The sequence below is a fragment of the Gasterosteus aculeatus genome, chromosome 14 (genome assembly GCF_964276395.1).
Source record: "Gasterosteus aculeatus chromosome 14, fGasAcu3.hap1.1, whole genome shotgun sequence".
Lineage (NCBI taxonomy): Eukaryota > Metazoa > Chordata > Actinopteri > Perciformes > Gasterosteidae > Gasterosteus > Gasterosteus aculeatus.
This window is the reverse complement of record NC_135702.1, coordinates 8,521,308-8,541,633: the sequence shown is the minus strand read 5'-3', so window position 1 is coordinate 8,541,633 and position 20,326 is coordinate 8,521,308. Positions and strand designations below refer to the sequence as shown.

General features: G+C 44.8%; 3 protein-coding genes across 5 annotated transcripts; all 3 read left to right on the top strand.

Moving 5' to 3' along the window:
* The first annotated feature begins 165 nt into the window (after positions 1–165).
* LOC120832305 (liver-expressed antimicrobial peptide 2) lies at positions 166–1,408 on the top strand. Its single transcript, XM_040198489.2, has 3 exons — positions 166–366; positions 541–680; positions 1,019–1,408. Exons 1-3 carry the CDS (start codon positions 301–303, stop codon positions 1,050–1,052), a joined length of 240 nt encoding a protein of 79 aa, XP_040054423.1. The 5' UTR covers positions 166–300; the 3' UTR covers positions 1,053–1,408.
* Positions 1,409–2,966: 1,558 nt separating this feature from the next.
* Positions 2,967–13,559, top strand: LOC120832211 (AP-4 complex accessory subunit RUSC2). Of its 2 annotated transcripts, none has more exons than XM_040198321.2 (10): positions 2,967–3,326; positions 5,767–7,162; positions 7,293–7,533; positions 7,663–8,676; positions 9,768–9,844; positions 9,932–10,106; positions 10,211–10,316; positions 10,404–10,450; positions 10,803–11,472; positions 11,571–13,559. In XM_040198321.2, exons 2-10 carry the CDS (start codon positions 5,822–5,824, stop codon positions 11,680–11,682), a joined length of 3,783 nt encoding a protein of 1,260 aa, XP_040054255.2. In that variant the 5' UTR covers positions 2,967–3,326; positions 5,767–5,821; the 3' UTR covers positions 11,683–13,559. The 2 variants fall into 2 exon arrangements, with proteins under 2 accessions (XP_040054255.2, XP_040054254.2); XM_040198320.2 differs by having other exon boundaries at positions 3,003–3,106.
* A 2,152-nt stretch (positions 13,560–15,711) lies between these two features.
* Positions 15,712–19,893, top strand: LOC120832260 (uncharacterized). Of its 2 annotated transcripts, none has more exons than XM_040198422.2 (6): positions 15,712–17,039; positions 18,392–18,553; positions 18,700–18,874; positions 19,001–19,083; positions 19,237–19,331; positions 19,586–19,893. In XM_040198422.2, exons 1-6 carry the CDS (start codon positions 16,509–16,511, stop codon positions 19,668–19,670), a joined length of 1,131 nt encoding a protein of 376 aa, XP_040054356.2. In that variant the 5' UTR covers positions 15,712–16,508; the 3' UTR covers positions 19,671–19,893. The 2 variants fall into 2 exon arrangements, with proteins under 2 accessions (XP_040054356.2, XP_040054355.2); XM_040198421.2 differs by having other exon boundaries at positions 15,713–17,039; positions 19,001–19,119.
* The last annotated feature ends 433 nt before the right edge of the window (positions 19,894–20,326 follow it).

The following is a 20,326-nucleotide window of genomic DNA, read 5'->3' as shown; positions in this document are numbered from 1 at the left end:
TGACACATGTTACCTTTAAGTTAAGATACCTTTCGACGTGGAGTCGCCCCCGATTACGGGGTTGAAGTATACTTTGAACTCCCTGCCGATAAGCTTTGACTGCCACTGGCATTATAAAACAGTTATGTACCAGTTGGCTTCATTGGCTCTGACTTGAGATCAGTTTCTTTGGACTGAATCTTTCACATCTGTGTAATGCTAACTCCTCCCCAAGCTGCTGAAAGCCTTTAATACAAGTGGCAAAGGGACAACACAGCGGCTGCACTACAGACTTGCTGCACTTGAACTTGATCTGCAAACATGAAGACGTTTCAGGAAAGGATCATTGTTCTGTCAGTTTTTCTGACCCTGACCTGTGTTATTCAGGTGAGTTAATAACCCTTCTGTTACCTGCAATGTCCTCAGACTTTGCTTTACCTTATTTGTGCCGTCAGAGGGCATAATGCTTTTTTTTTTCCATCTTTAATGGAATTTGATTTTATTACCTTAAATCGTGAGGGTGATCCCAGTTGTTAAAGGACCTCGTATTTACCTCAACAGGTGGAGTCACTGCCAGTTCCTGAAGACTGGATAGGTTTGGTGCACCGGACCAAGCGGTCCCTGCTGTGGCGTTGGAACAGCCTGAAGCCCGTGGGGGCCAGCTGCAGGAACACCTTAGAGTGCGCCACAAACTACTGCAGGTACAGCCGAGCCTCCCAGACACCATGAAACCTACTTCAGCGGACACTTCAAATTCTAAATTCACAAATAGAAGAACAACGTGTTTTAATCCTGGGGGGATTATTGTATTCATTTTGTTTTGTTTTTTTCATCATAAATGTGAGACAAGACATGCTATTTCTGAATGATTCCCCTTATTGAATGATAGCTCATGATATTAAATAGACACAATGTTGCTCTGACTCTATGCAGTAATACATGTTGACTAAATGAAAGTTTGGTCCGTGTGTATTTTGAATGGCATGGACAAAGTCAGAAGGTTACGACACTGCAATGAAGTTGCTCCTTATCTTTACAGGAATAATGTCTGCGCCTTCTGGAACTCTTTTTGAAGAGGATGCATCAAACAAAATGCTACTTTATGGACCAAAGCGACAAGGCTGATTGATTGGACTCTGTGGACTCAGTTAAAGCCACAAGTTCGAGCATTGCACTGCAGAAAAACAAAGCTATGAATCCTCCTTTTGTATGGACAAACAAATGGCTGCATCTAGGGCAATATGATTTTGGTAATTTTGATTTGAAACACTTGCAGGACATCAAACACAATGTATTTAATGTTTTAATACACAAATATAAATATTCATGAAAAGTTTGTGAGTTTATTTGTTCATGTTATTGCCATATTCTTATGTGTACATACTGTAAAAAATGTAGATATTCAAATATACATTACTTTTTTTTCAAAGAAGTTGCTTTGCCCAATTTATTTTTGTTTAACAAGCACAGAAAAAAATTAAATTATTCCATTTGCATCCGTCTACTCTGTTAATGAAATGGAGGAGGAGGAAAATTTTGATGTTGGTGGGTAAAAAAATACATTTTTGCATTTATCAGCCAATCCCGTGTACCACAATGTGCTGATGCATGTTAGTTCCAATTTGAAAAAGAAAAAGTGCCCGAACATCTGTCCAACACCTCAAAGAAATATGAATATCATAAGTTGTCAGACATCTTTTTGAAATCGACATACTGTTACTTATGTAATACAGGATATTATATTAGCACAGTTTCTCCCATCACATTGGTTAGAAACTCTCAGTAAAGCAAAATATAGAAAGTGAAGCGTAAATGTAATTTGTTTGTATTGTCCTTTTACGACGCTAGAACCGTACAGCCCAAACTTAGCTTTTATTTTTCCCTTTTTTGTTGATCATTATTTTACTGTTGGCCAACTTTATTTCTTAGTTCATCATCCCCACCTCTCACTGGAAGTTGGCTGGGATAGACTGCAGCCCCCCCGCGACCCTGTGTCAGGATAAGCGGTTCGAAGATGGATGGATGGATCGTCCCCACCACCTACTTCACCTAAATCTCACTTTCTGATCCATCACTTCTGTTTCCTGTTTGTTTACAGTTGTCTCCACCCCCTTTGCTCCGCCCAATGCTCCACCCTGGTTTCCACCCTAGGCCGGGGGCTGGTTCTACGTGGTCCTAGTAGGCCTGTGCCTTTTTTATTTTTGTTGAACGTTAGTTTTTCTGACTGAAAAAATGAGAGGGGTCCAATATTGTGTTTGAGTCCCCACTGTAAATGACTTATTTGCTAGAATCGAGGGTACAAAATACAAGTTACCACACTACCAAACACACATCGTACACTGATATCTGAACCCTGACTTCTCATCTTCACCACTAGGTGGCAGGCTAAGGCAGGTCGGTTTAAACGAAGACGCCACCTTGGACCATTTGTTTTGGCTCCAATAACCATTAAACTAGTATTATATTAGCAAAGTGAGATTCTGTGATTGCTTTGGTAAGAGTTACACCATGACGTTCTCCGCTGTTCAGGCATTCACACAACTGTTGCTCCTAGAACTGAATAGTTCAACATGCATGGTCACTGTATTTGGTAATGATTCAATGAAGATGACTATCTAAAATTAAATCATTTTATATCATTATCATCATGAGGCAATTTTAGGTGACAAAACCCTTAAACATCAGGCCTACCGCTTAAATGAGAAATACAATGGGCATAATGTTAATATGGCACGATTATATATTATAAACGTTTTTTTTTTTTATTAGTGTATGAGTCAAAATCATTATTTAGTGGCTCACATGTGTGACTAATCATTATAAACTAAAACATATTTCCACGCACATTATCTCAAATGATATGATATATTTAAATCAACACATATAAACACACCAGATAAATGTGTAAAATATTAAGCTATATACAACCCTGAGCCATACATAGTTACTCATGTAAAAATAAATAATATTATCATATTTATTATATTGACGGCGGCGCGTCCTTCTCCCTCTTCATTGGTTGAAGGCGCGTGACGGAACGTCTCCGTCGGGCTGAGCGGTGCTGGTCCGCTGTCTCCGTCTGGACTTCAATGCTGGACCGCTTTCATGTAGTTCTACGTTCCCCCCGGTAAGCCTTTGGATTCTCTTTATTTCTTTAACCACCGATGTCGGGTTTCAGAGATGAAGATATCGGCTTTCTGATGCGTCTCTGACATCAGAAGTGCGTCGAGTCCTCGCGCGTTTAAAAAAAAAAAAGATTTGTTTGGCTGCGTGTTTTTTTTTTTATTTCTACCATATTACACGGAGGCAGAGGACGGACAGCGCTCTGGATTGAGAACTGTTATCAAGTAGGTAACAATGTCTAAAGACGATGATGGCGATGACGCAAATTAACGAGCGCGTGTCTTGCACATGCACACTTTGCCTTGAAGTCAATTATTAGCTTCTGCTGATTTTAATCATTCGTCTTTAGAGAGAAAGAGGGGGAGGCTGTTTATGCTGCATCTCCTGTTGTCTAACACGTTGTTTGAATCTTCCCTTTTCATTATACTAAACAGCACACATTACCTCTCTGTCCACGATGTATGTTTCTGTTCATGTCAAAGTTAACATCCAAACTGCGTGTTACTGAGTTTATACTGAAAGTTTTCCTCACATGATGTCCCAAAGTTAGAGACAATAATAATCAGCCTCACCATCCAAATATTTCCAAGCACTACAGCAACAACAACAGTGGACTTGGGACTCTTTGCCACCGTCCCGTCCCTCGTGTCAGATGGCTGCCTTGACCTGGTTCAGTTCATCACGGACATCTCAGCGTGCTCCAGAGGACAGACCTGCTAGTCTGCGGACCTCCAGCCCCGTGATAAGAGTCGTATCCGCTTTGCGGGGTTATTGTTAGTCCTCTGCAGACCAACACAACCAGTCATGGCGGCCTACTTGTGAGGTATTGGCATTGACGGGATAAATCCCAATTCAATGCAGCCCATCGAGAATGATATCACCCTGTAGGCCACATTAGCAGAGCATCAAACTACAGCATGTTGATTTCAAATGACAATGAAAAGAGTTCGCCCCTCCTTCCACAGACCTAATCAGACTGTTTCCGGCCAACATGTACGTTTGTACTGGGGGCAGTCGGGTATTCATCATATTGCTGAAGGACAAGACGCTGACCCCGTGATTACAGGCCGAGCTGTGCTGCCTCCTGCTTTCATGTGGAAGTGCCAAACAATAGCGTTTGTTTAACAAAAAACAAAAAAAAACTAATGGATATTCAAATTTACACATAAAATAATACAATTTAACTAGATCAGAATTTGTATTCCGAACGAAGCTCTGGTGTTACAAAGTTAGTACAAACCGATCATATTCTTTTTTAACTTTTTGTTGAAGAAAAGGTTTCACCGCTAAGAGACACATCCACTTTCTGTATTGATCAGACGGAGATTCCTGCCTACGAGCATGTTTTGATGCCTTTGCTGTTTGTTGTTTACTGCAGAAAGAGGATTATCTCGTCTGCAGCAGATGTTGTTTGTTTACACACGTTGTTGCCAGACAGTAGAGCAGCAATGTGGCGTCTGTGAACTGATGGCTGCTTGATGGGTGACATAAAGTCATTAACAATCTCTCAAGACTGCGGATGTTTCAGCTAAATTGAATAATTTCATGATTTCTAACTTTGTTTTAATTTCAAAGTATAGCAGAAACACTATTCAACACTGCTGACGGCAGATATCAGCGAATGGTGTGTGGGCGTATCCTAGCAACATTAATTATTACTGATAACTTAAAAGGACTATTTTGCGAATGAATGCCAACAGTGTTGTAAATGTTTCATGTGCTTTGTAATGACATTTTTCTCTACTCAACACCAGTCATCACGGTGGTGGTTTAAGAAGAAGACGACGATCATTACGCTGCGTCCACGTGTCCGTCTGTGAAATCCAAAGCAACGTGCATGCGGTAGAGCGCATTGAATTAAGTAAACTGATGTGAAAGTGTATTTAATCTTAGCGGTGGCAGACGAGCATCTCCGCAGTGCAGCTGCCCTAGTTACAGAGCAGCTGAGTGACTGAGAGTCTGTGGTTGGACCGGGCGCAGAGAGGGGAGGAGTTTGTTAATGGTTGACTGAATTATGGAGGGTAGCCTGGGCTGAGGGCCAAAAAGCAGACAACACAGTAGGACTTTGACTGTAGGACGAGCGGCGTGAAGAGGGCGAGTAGACCCTTACAGCACCAGCCTGCAGTGTTTTTCTTTTTTATATTTCTACTCTGAGTTGCTTTTAATGTGGAATTCAAATATGCACATTACTTAGCAAGGTCCCTGAGGCTTTAAGCCTGTCAGAGCATCACAGCTAGACGTGTCATTGAGTTCATGAATCAAGAAACGGATCTAAGGGGAGATGAACATGAACGCTTTGTATGTACATATACCAACAAACATATCCCGATTACATTTACATGCGACATTAAAACATGCAAAACTGAAAAAAAAAAATCTCAAATTCAGATATGTCCACAATGGTATCTCTACTCTGAGCTCGGCCTTACAAAAAGCTTAAGATTATATTTGGTGCGTAAAAAAATGCTTGACACAAAGTGTCATACTTCTCTGTTGATTCCATGATGGGGTTTTCACCACTCATAATATATATTAGATTATAACATTAGTATAATATCATAATATAATATTTAAGGCATTCTTCATCACCCTTGACAACGAAACTGTGTACAGTGGTAGTAATTGATTCATCCTGTTTTTAAGAAATTCTATTTTTCCCTTCAGGATTTCATTTTAGGAGCATGGAGACAGTGTCCGTGGTCCCGCCTGTCCCAGCAGCATGATTGCAGCACCGAGTCTCTCAGGGGACACCCTGATAGCGTGCCGCTACCCTGTGGTCCGGCTTCCCACCTGGCAACTCAAAGCCTTGTGCCGTTCGGCCAAGAGACCCAGCCGGCTGTGCTCGGCGGGCCTGACCCGAGCCGTGTCCCTCCCGGAGCGAGACTCGCAGAGCCCGGAGCATCCCGGCGCCGGGGGCCGAAGGCCTTTTTCCAGCAGCTACGGTAGTCTCAATGAGGACCGAGCGGAGGACGAGGGGGGCAGCGACAGCAGCGGGAAGTACGACTCCACCTCGTCACCGGAAGAGACCAGTTGCCACCTGAAGACGGAAAGCTGCGGCGCCAGAGACGGGCTGCGGTCACACAACTCGTTCCTCGCCAGCGCAGAGGTGGACGAGGATCAGGAAGATGAAGACAGTGATGGAGATAATCTACACAGATATCGAGAGGACTCATCTTTTGTCTTGCATGGGAATTCCAACTGGCCACTAAGTAATGGTGCCAGAAATCATGCAATGTCCAATGGAGACACGGACGGTGAATGGGGCAACGAAGACACCATCTTGGGTTCGGAGAGTGACCACGACTGGCTCTCTAATCAGCCTGACTTGCTGGACTCGCTGCAGACTGAATGCCGGTGCTTCCATGTGAGCACATCGGGCATCGCAGGGATGGCTCACGGAGAGCAGGGCTCAGAGAGGGTGAAGGATAACAAGTCCGGCTGCATCCACAGGCGGCACAAATGTTCCCCCGAGCTGTTCTCCAACAGTCTCAGTGAGTATGTCAGCGACTCCTCCTGCAACAGCTCCGATGGCGTCTTGGTTAACTTCTGCACTATCTACAACAGGAGCAACAACCCCGCCACGCCTAATGACCTCAGCGGCCCTGCAGCTCAACCCTATCAGTCGTCCGAGGGATCCGTGTTCCTCAACCTTCAACCCGTTCCTCAGACTCCAGCTGAGAACGTCCAATGCGATGACGCGGCAGTTGACGCTCCCTCCAGCGAGGAGGTTGACACGACGCCGCCTTCTTACTGCTGGTCTCCACGGGGACTCGACTCTAACTGCAATCTTTATTCTCTGGAGCCGCCGCCCCCGGGTCTCTCCTCGCTGGAGGTGTCCGACCTGGCCGCCTGTCTCCAAGGCCAGGCCACACTGGCCATGGAGACCAACCAGAAGTACTACAAGCTCGTGACTTGTGACCTGTCCTCCCAGTCGCCCAGTCCAGCCTGGTCCAGCCTCACCAGCTGCGCCGAGGCTCAGATCAGAAGCAGCTCCTTCCATCCCGCTGAGCAGCTCTTTGCTGATCATAAGAAAGAAGGACAAGACAAAAGAAACCAAAAGGTAATGTCACAATAAAACAGATCTCCTAGTGGATGTGTGAAATATTCTGTACTGATAATCATTGTATCTCCTCTTAATTTATGTAAAAATCAATTTGTGATTTTTGTCGCTTAAACCAACTCACCATCAGGAGGAGAATCGTCAAAAATATTGCTCGCAGTGTCAGACCTACGACTATCAAGCCGCCACCACAGAGAAAACCCCCTGCAAGAAGGAACACACAGACGGCGTCCAAAACGTCTCCCACGCGTCCTGTTCGCCGCGTCCCACCAAGTGTAGCCCACATAGCTGCAACGGTCAAGGCACCGGCGCTGCGTCCACGCAGCCACCTGTGAACGAGGAGCCCTGTGAAACGTGTGCCACTGTGCAGGGTGCGTCAAAGAGCGCTTCCGTTTCTTACTTTCTTGAAAGAGAACAATATGCGAACGCAAGAAAAAACTGTATTCATCGAATTTAACATCTGTTTCAACTATTTTCTTTATTCTCTACCTCCACCTCAGGAGCGTGTTCGCTGGGAAATGCCGTGGTGCGCTACAGCAAGGCCCAGAGGCCGACCTCGCTGCCCATCCAGCCCTTTGTCTTGGCCCCCGCGGGCAAACCCCAGAGCCAGCACCTCGGCTGTCTTCTGGAGCAGTATGTGAATCAGAAGAGCGGCAACTCTGGCAGCTCCCATCCGGGCATCAAGTTCAACGTCAAGCGCAGCCAATGCTTTTCTAATCTCCAGCTTTCGCCAACGTCCGACCGCTTCCCCGTCCTGCTGGAGGCTCCTTTGAGCTCTGACACGTGCTCCACCTGCACGCCGAGTCCAGAGTGGTCGGCCAGCCGCGGACGCATGTGGGGCCAGTTCAGCAGAGGTCAAGGACGCCCGAGTCCGCGCGCATCAAAGATCATCCCCGATCCGGCCTACAGCAGCCCAAAGCCAACACTGGTTCAAGATAAAAGCCCATATCCGGGCGAAACTGAAAATACTTGTTTTAATCTGTTTTCAACACCGAATCAGACAAACCTTGTTGAAATTCCCGCCAACCAGACTCTTATCAACCTTACTCCTGAAGACAGCCATGGCAACACTGAGGCCATAAGTGACAATCAGTCCCAGACCCACAACTCCTATGATCCAATCTTCTCCAACACTACCACACCACCTACTTTACTCCTAAGCACCGACACCCGTCACCCAACCCTGCAGGTGTGCCTGTCTCCTGCCACCACCACCCGACGACCAGAAAATAGGTTCCCTCAGCACCGGGCCGCACCTGCGGCTGACTCTGGCTTTTTCCTGGGTAGTTTTACAGCTGCCCTCTCCTCGGTAGCTCCTCTGTCCTCTTTGAGCGGCCTGCTCTCCTTGGCAGCATCCGGGCTGCAAATCCCGGACTCAGCTGGAATCAGTGGGAAGGAGAGTCAGAGTCAACACAGCGAATCTCTGATCCTGAGTGACAGGCCGCCCACAGAGTTCTGCCTCTCGCCGGATACATCTTATGAGTCGATGTCCATCAGCCACCTTCAGAGGAGAGGTGAGGCCAATGGGCGACCACCTTCTGTTTGTGTAAAAACATGTGATGTGGGTATACGGCTTACTTTGAAATCTGAATGGAGTAATAAAATAGTGTGCTAGTAACAGTAATGACTGAATCCCTCCTCGATTGGATTGTCGATCCAGTCATGAGTTGTAAAGAGCAGCAATAAAAACTCCCTGTGCTGTAGCAGTGCCTTCGACACCCCGGAGGGGATTCCTCTCAAACATGACCTATTTTTAACTCTCCCTGCACGGGATTGGCTGAGCCTCGTGTTCAGTAGCCTATGTGTGCACGACTGCAAGCTCCTGAGAGGAGATCAGAGAGGGAGAATCATGCAGTAAAAACAGTGTTAAAGATTTATGAACACACCTTATCGTTCCTTTGTGCGACATGGGTCACCGTGTGCAAATTTTTTTTTTCATATACGTGAGCCTTTTGGGATGGATAATCGACGATGCAGAGACTGTGGCAAAACATTCAGTGCGGTGCAGCATTGGGGGCAGCATCAATGCATGACGAATTTACCGTGGCATTTGCCGAGGCTAACCAGTATGGGATGAAGAAAGGCAGGCAGGGGGAAGCAAGTCAATGAGGTCTGCTGCTAAAATGGTCTCTTTCATCTTGCGTTCACATTAACATTTGAATTCCCGCAATATGACAATGAACCCTTAACTGAATCTCATATTTCTGTGCAGTGACCCAGTTAGCGGGGTGAAAGTCTTATTGAGCAAGTTTTGGATTAGTATTACGGAGTCTTATTTCAAATCTTATGGTTCCGAAAAAATTATTTCAACCCGTCTGAAATACAAATCAACATGTGTAAAGAATCTTCTGGAGATTACAAGATGGACAGAAGAAGGGAAATGAATGCACTATTATTATAATTCAAGAAATCACATTGTTTGTGCTGGAATTAGGTTAGCTAAATTCCTCTATTTGTTGAAAATGGCTCACTAAAATGCCATGTGATTGGGATTTATAATGTAACGTTTTCTATATTGTAATATATCGATATTTTGTTTCTGCCCAAACAATGTATGAAGCATTGACTACTTCAACTTGTCAAACCTCTCTTCCATTTTCTCAAGGTTTGCTGAGGTCTGTGAGCAGGGCGGTGGACTTGATCACGGCTCATTTTGGCAGCAGCAGAAACCCTGAAGAAAAGGTAGGAATTTTGGGCAGCATTTTAGGACCGAAGTGTCAGCAGGAAAATATACAGCATATTTGTATTTATTTGTTCCTTCTGCCACAGATGCGTCTGGGTAACAGCTCTCGCAGTCCCACGATAGCCGGTCTAGTTCTGGAACATTTGTGTCCGGCGATACAGAACATCTTAGAGGACGGACTCAGGGATCACAAACTGGATCTCGTCATCGGGCAGCGACGCAACAACTGCTGGAGTGTGGTGGAGGTCTCTACTAGGCTCGGTAAATGGAACCGGAGCGAAGCGTCAGTGATGTCGTGGCTTGTTGTGCTGGCGGAGCAGCATTGTTTGTGAAACTCGAGTATTTTTGGTCCCTGTCTGCAACAGGTCCATCCACCAAGGTCCTTCACAGCCTGGTCTCCAAAATTAGACAATATCCACAGCTGACCAGCCACTGCATGAGACTGAGGGCCTTCATTATGGGCCTGCTTAAGTGAGTAGGGAAATGGTCAAAGTAATGACGCTGAAATGACTCCACGTGCAATCATTCTTCTTCTCTTTGTTTTATTCTCTCTTTCAGCTTGAGAGCTTTGGAATTCTGGCTGAGTCACCTTCAGAGTCTAAAAGGTGAGCGCACAGTCAATTTACTGTGCTAGCATTAAGGACCTGTTTCCCATACACTTTTTTGATATAACTGAATATTTTCCGTTCGCTCCTTTGTCAAATTTCCATTTGTTGCTGAATAGCAAACGTTAAAATGCACATTAGATTGAAACGCTTATCATAGTGGTCATCAACTGCAGGCCAGGTGTTCACAGAGATGTGGTTGAGAGGTCTAAAAAAGAAGGACCTTGAGAAGCATGTGAACATATCATCAACATGACTGTTATCATGTCCATGTTAGCGTAAAGCTCAGCAGCAGATTATTATTGCATGTCATTGCATCTTTGTGTGTTCACACTCGTTACCGTCTCCACAGATGTAGTGTCAACCTACTACCACTCTTGGGGGTTCCTGTCCATGTCACTGGGTCGGTGTCAGCCCTTGTTTCAAGAGCTGCTGCTTCTGCTGCAGCCGCTCTCTGCGTTGCCCTTTGACCTCAACTTGCTCCTGGAGCCCCGACTGTTGCGTAACAGACAGCTGTGTTCTGAGGAGCAGGGAGTTCCTCCTCCTCCGCCGTGCTCGGCCCTCCTGGTGACCAGCTGGCCGCTACTGCAGGCTGACAAAAAGGTGGACAGAAGCGACTGTAGTCAGCAGACTGAAACGTCTCACCGGACACGCCGGCGTCACCAGGAGTCTCTCGGCTTTCCGGGTGGTGCCGGGCCGGATCGTGGGGGGGTGCGGGCCGACAGGAGCCCGTCGTCAGCTCCCATTCCTGAGTGGTGGCCGAAGGAGCCTTACCTTATGGATGGTGTGGTTGAAGGAGAGGACTGTAGGCAGAATTATGCAGATAATTGGTCTCAAATAAGTATGGACAGCAGGCAAGAAGAGAAGAGGCCAGAGGGGGACAGTGAGACACAGAGTGCGCCCGCCCGTCTCCTGGCTGAGAGTCCACGTCAGGGCGGCATGCGCTGGGCCAAACTGTTCGGAGCATCCGATACCTCCACCAGGACAGAGACGGTTTCTCACAGTGGAGCACAATCCAGAAGGTAAGAAGCACGACAACAAAAAGCAACAACAAGTAGCGCATTGATTCTGAGTTTTGATTTTCTTACCAACCAATACCTCTATGTCGCTGCTTTCATAGGTACACGCGACCGTCGCAGTGGCTGAACTTTGACGGATCACAGTTTGGACTGTTTGCTCAATCCATCAGGTCAATGAAGCTCGGAGGAGCTCAAACCAACAAGGACTGCTGAAAACCAAACGCTGTGTAGGTGGGGGACCAAGTGGAGCCTATTTACTGTATAGGCCGTGTACTGCACAGTCTTACTGTAACTGCATGATGACACATACACGGTGCTGAAGTGATCAGACAGCACATAACATAACAAGCTTTGGCCCTCATTCATCAAGCCTTTTGGAAATTAGTTGATAATGTTCTCGTGAGAAATCTAAAGTATCTTCAGCGTGTTTTTGATTAAGTATTTCATGCAGACCAACATATAGGAAAATAATACCCAAATCATTGAACACGAGCCATAAGTGCAACCAGGAGTTCGTGACACAATCCAGCCGAAACGGGAGGAGCAGGAAGGTCTGACAAAGCGTCTTGGAGGAAGAGATGCGTTAATCAGAAAGGTCACTCCTGCACAGAGTAACTGGAGCAGGACACAGGTGTGAAGGAATGCACACATCAAGCCCCCCGCGCCTCAGTTATGAGTAAAGGAGAGGTCACGAGAGGTCACAGAGATCACAGAGTTCCCAGGAAAACTCAGAGTGTGCAATAAGGTTAATTTTTGCCCGTCCGGTATTGTTTCGACCGTGTGTCAACTAGGCAACGAGTGGTCCAGGAGACACTTACTGTAGCTAACAACCACAGAGGAGGTTTTCACTACTTTTAACAGCACGTTTGTATTTCTGGTGTTGTTGCCACAGCACAAGATGCAGTCATGAAAACGTTCACAATCATCTCATGATGACCATGAGGCTCTCGTTTGAAGGTGGCTGTGGTCTGCTCAAGGGGAGCACCATTCATACTAAAGAAATGCGCAAAAAGCGATATATAATGTTGTCAATAAAACTGTTTCAACAAGTCCCCTTATCAAAAACTGTAGCAAACTGAGCATAAAAGTCAAAAATACCATTTAGAATCCATCTATCATTTGTAAACCTTTATAAATGTCGGTATTCCTTTGTGTCATTGTTTTAATAGTGAAATATGTGTTTAGAGTATTTAGATAGATATTTAGTTTGACCAGTAACCTTACGTACCATCTTACTATTGAAACCAACGGGTCATATATCAGCAAGTCAGTTAGTTTCTTGGTGGTCGGGTTTAACAGTTACACCTGGATTCTACATATGTCCCTTCATTGTTTTTTTATAGGCGCTCTTTTGTAATTTGAGCTCAAATTAGTTGTGAGATAAATATCGATGATTTCTGTCGGAATCATTTCCTCAGATCCTGAGCTGTTTTCCACTAAACTGCTTGATGAATGAGGGCCAATTTCACACTGGCGTAAATGTCCTTCGTATCGTACGGATAAGGCAGAAATGATTAAATGTGAATATTGACCTGTTTTTTTACTGTTTTTACTGTGACATTCTTGTGGTCATTCTCTCCATAGCTGTAACTTTAATTTAAAGGTGAAAAATTCTTGCTTGTGCCAAATACACCAGTTCAGTGATGTTTTATCTAAATAACTTGAGCAAATCCCTGCATGGATTGACTTTGGGTGCATGAGACAACACACATAAAGTAAGTGCTTTTAGTACTTACCACATCCCCCAAACTGTGAATACATATATAAGTACGGTTGTTTTCTCAGATGTGTGTAATTGTTTGGTGAATACAGTAGAACGTCTTCCAGTGAAGTCGATTGAGTTGCACGGTTATAAGCCATCTTGTGGCAGCTTCAGGTACTAACGGTGTGTGTCAGGTACATTTTGATGGACTGCTGATTAGATAAAAAAAACTAAAGTGTGTTCTTACTGAATTTCTGATGTACGGCAATAATGAGAACACTCTGAAACCCTTTTTTTCAACACCTGAATGCTTCCTCTGATGCCCAGTGACAATCACAATGTGTCAATAAAGACTTCTTGTCTTTGCCGTGACAACAGTGAACAGAAACAGGGAAGAGTGTCTTTATTTATGGTTTCATGTCAAAGTGCGGACTTCTTGATAAGGTGTCCGGTTTGACTCATGTCACGATGCTCCTCTTTAATGACGTGTAGGATGTTTACTGTATTTGCTCTGCCCGAATCAGCCTCTTGATGCCGCTCTTTCCCAGTGCATTCTTGGGGAGTTGGTCAAAGGTTTGTCCGTGCACGAACTGGCATCCCGCAGGATTGTGTAGAGTAAGATCCAGGAAGCCGGCAGTATCTGGAGAGTAAAGTCAAACACGTAGTGGTAATGTGAGTATCCTTTATTTTGTTAAGTGTCCAGAGAAGTTGTAAAGACCAACACGCAATCTGATATCAGACTGTAAAGTCCCCAACGAGCTGAACTGTGGAGCAGTTAATGAGTCAGATATTTCACCCACGAGGTGCTGGATGCCATAAAAAGCTGGAAGCAGAGTGAAACGTTATTCAGACGGAAGTATGATTTTAGTCTTTACATGTGCTGGTTGCTAACAGGTTTATGTTGCTAACAACATAGAAGTTGATACGTTTTGTTCCCAGGTAATTTGTATTGCCTCCAAGTTTGTATATCAGAGTGAAATGTTATTCTGACAGAATTAAGATTTTAGTTTCTACATGTGATGGTTATACAGCATCAATAGAAATATGCTTGCTAACAGGATCAACATAGAAGTTGATTACAGCATTTGCAATTGCAGGTTTAAAACCTAATTCATTTGAATGATTGATGACGATTGGAGTAATTTGTTAAAGTCAGTTGTACCTGAGATAAAGCACTTTGCAGGTTATCATCCATGAATTATGTTTGTTCTTTTTTAAGTGGGGGTGAGAGACCTTAAAGGGGCCTGCAGATAATCCCTTTGTTGGGGATTGTTTTCAAAGGGGGTCTTGGTCTCTGCACCAAAAGATAACAGAGAACCAATAGCGCACGCCTCAGATCATATACATTATAATATATATAACAAAACTGCTATATATTAAAAAAAAAGTTCACCTGAAACGTAAGAGTTATACATTGTTGAATTTGTGATTGTCTCTCCAGGAATCTGCAGTTCTTCCTCTTGAGTCTTCTATTGGGTGTATGATGATAATGAAACAAGTTTTAGCCTATTCAGAGGCGCCATTGACATGGCGTCAATGTGTGTGTGTGTGTGTGTGTTTAAGAGAGAGAGAGAGAGTTACTTCAAATTGTTGGTTGTTGTAGTTTACAACAGCTGGCAGATCAGTTGATTTCCGTTGGATCTTCACCATGCCGGTGCTGGTAAAACTCAGACAGAGCTTTACGACATGTGTCTGAGTAGCTGCAGGCAAAGTAGTTCGGCCTTTTTGGAATGAAGCCTGGAAACGCAAGAAATGATGTAGAAAGGTCCGTTAATCCAAATGTCTCGTGGTCATAAGGAAGGTTTTGGTTTTAGTGACACAGTTTTTGAAACCAAATCTATCTAACTGAAATGAAAGAATGTAAATAATATGAAATAATGTGTGTCTACTCAAGGTAGACAAGGAATAAGAAACTTCTTCTTTAAAACGTTTCTACAAATATGGCTGATTGGTGTTTGTTAACTTGATTTTCAACACTGTCACTTAACTGATTGTTTATACTTAATTATTTAAAAGTTGGACACAGATTTTTCTCGTGTTCCCAAGGTCTCATGTCGTTGTGTGAAACCCATTTAAAAGCACATGTATCCTGCTATCCTGTATCTTCTTTGTGTTACATTGAAGGTCTGCCTGCGTGGAGGACCGGACCATCGGAGCGTTGCACATCAGCACTGGTCAGCAACTCGGCTGTGAGCCGGCCATAAGACTTCCCCGCTTTGTGCCTGAGCTGTGGGCAATTCCCTGTGTACATGCACACAAAGGGGTGGGCGGGTGCATCCATACTTTTTGGGATATTGGGAAAGATTATGTTGGCTGATTTATGGAAAACTAACTAGACAAATTTGAACGCATAGTAAACCAAAAAATATAATGAACAGGTCAACTAGCATCAGGACAGTAACAACAACAATAACTGTGAGCTCTGACTGAAAATCCCTCTGGCTTTGTGTTTCCAGGGTTGTGAAGGTTCCAGGGCAGAAAGGCGGGGCTTAGCCCCAAGGGGAGTGGCCTTTTTGCATATACATACCAACCAGAACGCGCACATATGTCGCATGTTTGAGTTATAAATAACTCGTTCACATGAGAAACAATAGTTTTATTTAATGACATCACCTTGTGTTTTTTATGAGATGTTTATGTGATTTCTTATTTAAAGCCAATGATGCCAAATTATTTTTGGGGGGGATTGAAGAACATTTTAGGCCCCTAACGGCGCCCCTGACCAGGGCTCTTGCCACTGCCACATGGGGAATGTAGATCATATCTGCAGACAGGACGGTCGACTCTAGTTTTAAACTAGTAAATCTAGTGTTTTTTATATTACGAAAACAGCGTTTACAGTTTCAGCTTCAGAAACCATTAATGCCGTTCATCCACGAGACATGTTGACATGCCGTGTTACAAACTGCATGTTCCCACTCACCATGTAGGTTATACAAGTGCGTTTTGTTTCATGCTCAGGTTGTTGGAATCATTTTAATGGCAGTTGGGATTCTCTGTGTCTGAGTTTTAGATGACTGGAGTTTGTATCTGATATTTGTTTCTAACCTCTGTCTTCAAATGCACATAAACATCTATGACTTTGTCCCGCGGCTTGCACCGGGCCCCAAATGTGTCCCCGGATGTCTTACAGCTGTGTGGACAAATCCAACTTTTTCAAATAACAAATGAGTCCCGTTTTCCGCGGTGACGGGAAGCAGCAGGTAGGAACACGCGGCAGAGGCCCGACAGGTGATGGGGGGAGGCGTGGTGAAGCCGCGGAGGCGGATCACGCTTCACCAGTTCCCCGCGGATAACCGCTGTCTTCAGTTCGGAGGTGTGAGGGGGGGGGTGGAGGATGAACGTGTACAGGAGCTTCGGGAACCTACTGGAGTCCTGGGTCGTCGACGGAAGCCGGTATTCGGACGCGGCGTGTCTGGGAAACAACGACGGGGACCCCGCGACGTCTTCCTCCGACGCGGGGACGAGCCTGCGCCCGGAATCGGTGGACTCTGGCGTGGAGACGGCCAGTCCCGTCACGTCCTTCCCGCCCACGCCGTCCTCCGCCTCCACGGATAACGCAGAAAGAGAAGCGTGCGGACTCACTCCCGCCTCGACGTCCCGGTCTCCCGCGCCTTCCTCCTCATCCTCCTCTTCCTCGCCGCTGCTCGGTGCCGCAGGAGCTACGCGCGTCTCAGTGGACGAGGTGCTGATGCGACGTCCGCGCGCGTCTTCCGGCCCCACGCGGCGCGCGCCGTGGGTAGCCAGGGGTCAAAGGTCGCGGAGTTTCGGCGCGAAGAGGTCGGCCAACGCACCTGAGCCCACGACGCAGACGCCACAGCTGCGCAGACGGCCGATGTCAGCGGGTTGCGACCTGCAGGCGGGTCAGGTGAGATCCTGTTCATGTCACACACCAAATACATGTGTTTGTTTGTTTGTTTGTTTGTTTTTTCATTTGAAAAACAGAGTAGTTTCAGCCTGACACGAGTTTCACGGGAGCAGGTGTGTCTTGATCAGGTACCACAGGTATGCATGGACGTTTGAAGGAGCGAGACACTGCTTCTCATTGTATTTCCGCTAAAGGGTTGCAACACAAATTCCCCTCGGCGTGCTTTGAAATGTAGAAGTAGGACGAGCATGTCATTACTCCTTCGTGCTCCAACCCGTCACACGTCCGTCTGCGGCCCACAAACCAGTCTGCCCAGGTGTCTTCACACCCACAGGCACGAGAGGAATGGACCGAGACAAACTCAATAGGCTGCCTGTGTGTTTTCTGTCGTAAACTTGGCAGACTGGTTGTTAACCAGATGCATGAAGCATGTAAAGCATTGGGTGGTTACATTTGCTAAAAGTTAGGAAGCTCAGTGTGAAGGTGAATTCATGTTGACAGGAAATTATTTTACCGTTTGTATCTAATTTGGTCCTCATTGTTATTACATTCCTAGGTGTGCGTGTGTGCGTAAGGGCCTGAGGGGAAATAATTTGGTGACACAAGGAAGACATAAAAATGAAGACATAATTGTCCAATTACTTTTGCAACAATGCTTTCACTATTCTTTGGGAACGTTCATGCAAGAGTTGCAAAAGAAGCAATCATTGAGTCTGACTAAGAGATCCTGACTTAACAGGTCGACTGAGAAAGGGTTTCAAACTTTCATATTCTGATATTAAATACAAAACTTATTATTAATTAGATTAATTATATTATATCGCTAAATTAATGAATATATTTTCTCCGTTAATGTTCAAAGGAAAAGAAAAAGGTTCAATTGTAAGTGGTTAACGTTACATTCATTTGTAGCACAAACCATTCATTAAAACAATAATTGTAGACTTCATTTTAATTGATCAAGACAAAGGCTACAGTCTGTAGCTGCCTTTAGCTAAAATCATGATCCAATGTTTTACCATGTTGATCGTACCCATGCTAACAGTCGCTAACTTGCACAAAGCCACCCAAATCGTTTCAATTCATCCTGTGGGACGGATGAGCGTTTGGCTCATATTTCATGTCGATCCATCCGAAATTTCCCTCAAAACCACAAATATCGACCCAGCGGTGCCGCTGAAGTAAACGTCAGCGGAGCAGCAGAGTCACAACAATTCACGGTCACGGGCGCCATCGATGTATCCAGAGGAGGGCCTGTGCATGTGTTGGATGCATCGGTCTGAAACAACGTTCACGTTGACCAAACATACATATTGTTACATTATTGTATCCTTGCTGAATGATCCGTGCAGGACCTCGGTGAGCGGGACAGAGCACTGCTCAGCCCCGGCCTCCGCTACTTGGAGCAGGTGTGCCAAATGTTAGAAGAATTTGCCAGACAACAGATGGGCAGCCGAGCGTTGCAGATGGAGACGAATGCCCTACGGGAAGATCAAAACACAGAGGTGGACCAGGTGAAGACTTTCATTTAGGCCATCTTTTGCAAGGCAATTCATTAGTGACAGTTTCCGAATTCCACAAACCCCATCTTGTCAAACTTGTTACGACATACCAAACCTTGCTGACGATGGTTTCCGCCGACGCTCGGCCTCCCTTTCAGGCTCCCGCCACTTGTCAGAGGGACTGCAAAGCTGCCGAGGAGGAGCTCTCTTTTTGTCTCAAAAACAACACAAAACGTGCAGAGCACAGCGAAGCCCAGCCCGGGCAAAATCATCCCCACAGCCATTTCCGGCAGAGGTCTGCTTCTGACACAACTCTCTCAACACTTCATAGAAGTGAGTCTGAGTCCACCTACCGCTTTCGATTTTCACCTTTTGCGATATTGTACAATTCAATATATTCTCATTGTGTGTACTGCATCCATGTTATTGTGTGTGTGTGTGTGTGTGTTATTGATGCAGGAAGGCTAAATGCAGACTGCAGAGGGCAGCATCTGAGTATAGATGACCTGCTCGAAATGGATGAGGAAGAGCATGAAAATCTGGTAAAAATACGCTTAAATAACACAGAATATTTGTGTGTAAGTGAAAAACACCACTAAAGAATGAGCACATTATGTATTTGACATCACGTTTTAGTGAGTTTTATGAGAAATGTGTTATTTTTCTAATATTCTCTTGTTTTTGTGCAATTTCAGGGCTCTGAAAAAGAAGAGACTAATAAAAAAAGGCCCTGGAAATTAAAATTTAGGTCTCTCAAAAAAGCAGAGTCGGCAGTGACGGATACAAATAGGTGAGCCATTGCATTTTCTCCCCTCAGCTACATCGTCATACGATGCACGATGCTCTAAGGGAAACGTTTGTGCTGCTCGCTCACGGCATCGGGCCACACTGACGCAGACGATGGAGAAGCTTTTGGTCCGGAGTTCATTTTCAGCCGGTGCTTCTGCTCCTCCTGAACAATTTGTCCCTTTCCCCCCCATGCGAGACTTAGCCCACACGCTGGCTGAGTTTGAACTGTGTTTAATGAATTTTTCATTCGCACAGCCAAAAGATGCAGTCAGCCGAGAGAAACTCGGCCCGACGACGACTAAGCCAGATGTTCAGGAGGAAGAAGACTCTGCCTGTGTAAAGGGGCCATGATGTTTTGGACATGTTGGTTTCAGTTATAAAGAGGAAGAAGCTTTTCTGCTGTGTTTATTTATTTTCTGATGCTTTCCCTGACTTTTTATACCAAAATAATTACATTTTTCTATAAACCGAAAGAGGGAACTCTGTAATAAGCTTATTATTGTTAAATATGTATGTGTACTGTACAGTCCAATACGCTTGCCATATTAAATAATGTGAATATTTCCGTTTGAAGTTCTTATGCATTTAGTTATATATATATAACTTATAAAAATAAGTACTTATACTTATTATTTAAACAAACACAGGACCGTACAAAAGGACACGCATGACTGTGACACATATGCTTTCACATATGCTGACACAACAGCGTATTCATTATAGAGACTATAGTGAATGAATGAAACAATGCCTGAAAAAAGTTTCCAGAGGTCTGCATTTGCCTTGAAAAGCCAAATACAACTTTACAGTGACATAATTGTAGATCTGGCTGAGGAACTGGATCAGGTGTACGTTGCATATTTTTCTCAAATAAATTACTTTCATACATTTTCAATTATGATGAATTTCAAGTTGATTGACCAATAAAGTAATCAACTTGAGTAGTTTAATGTATAAATTCATGGTTTATATTGGGGGATTTAAAAATATGAATTG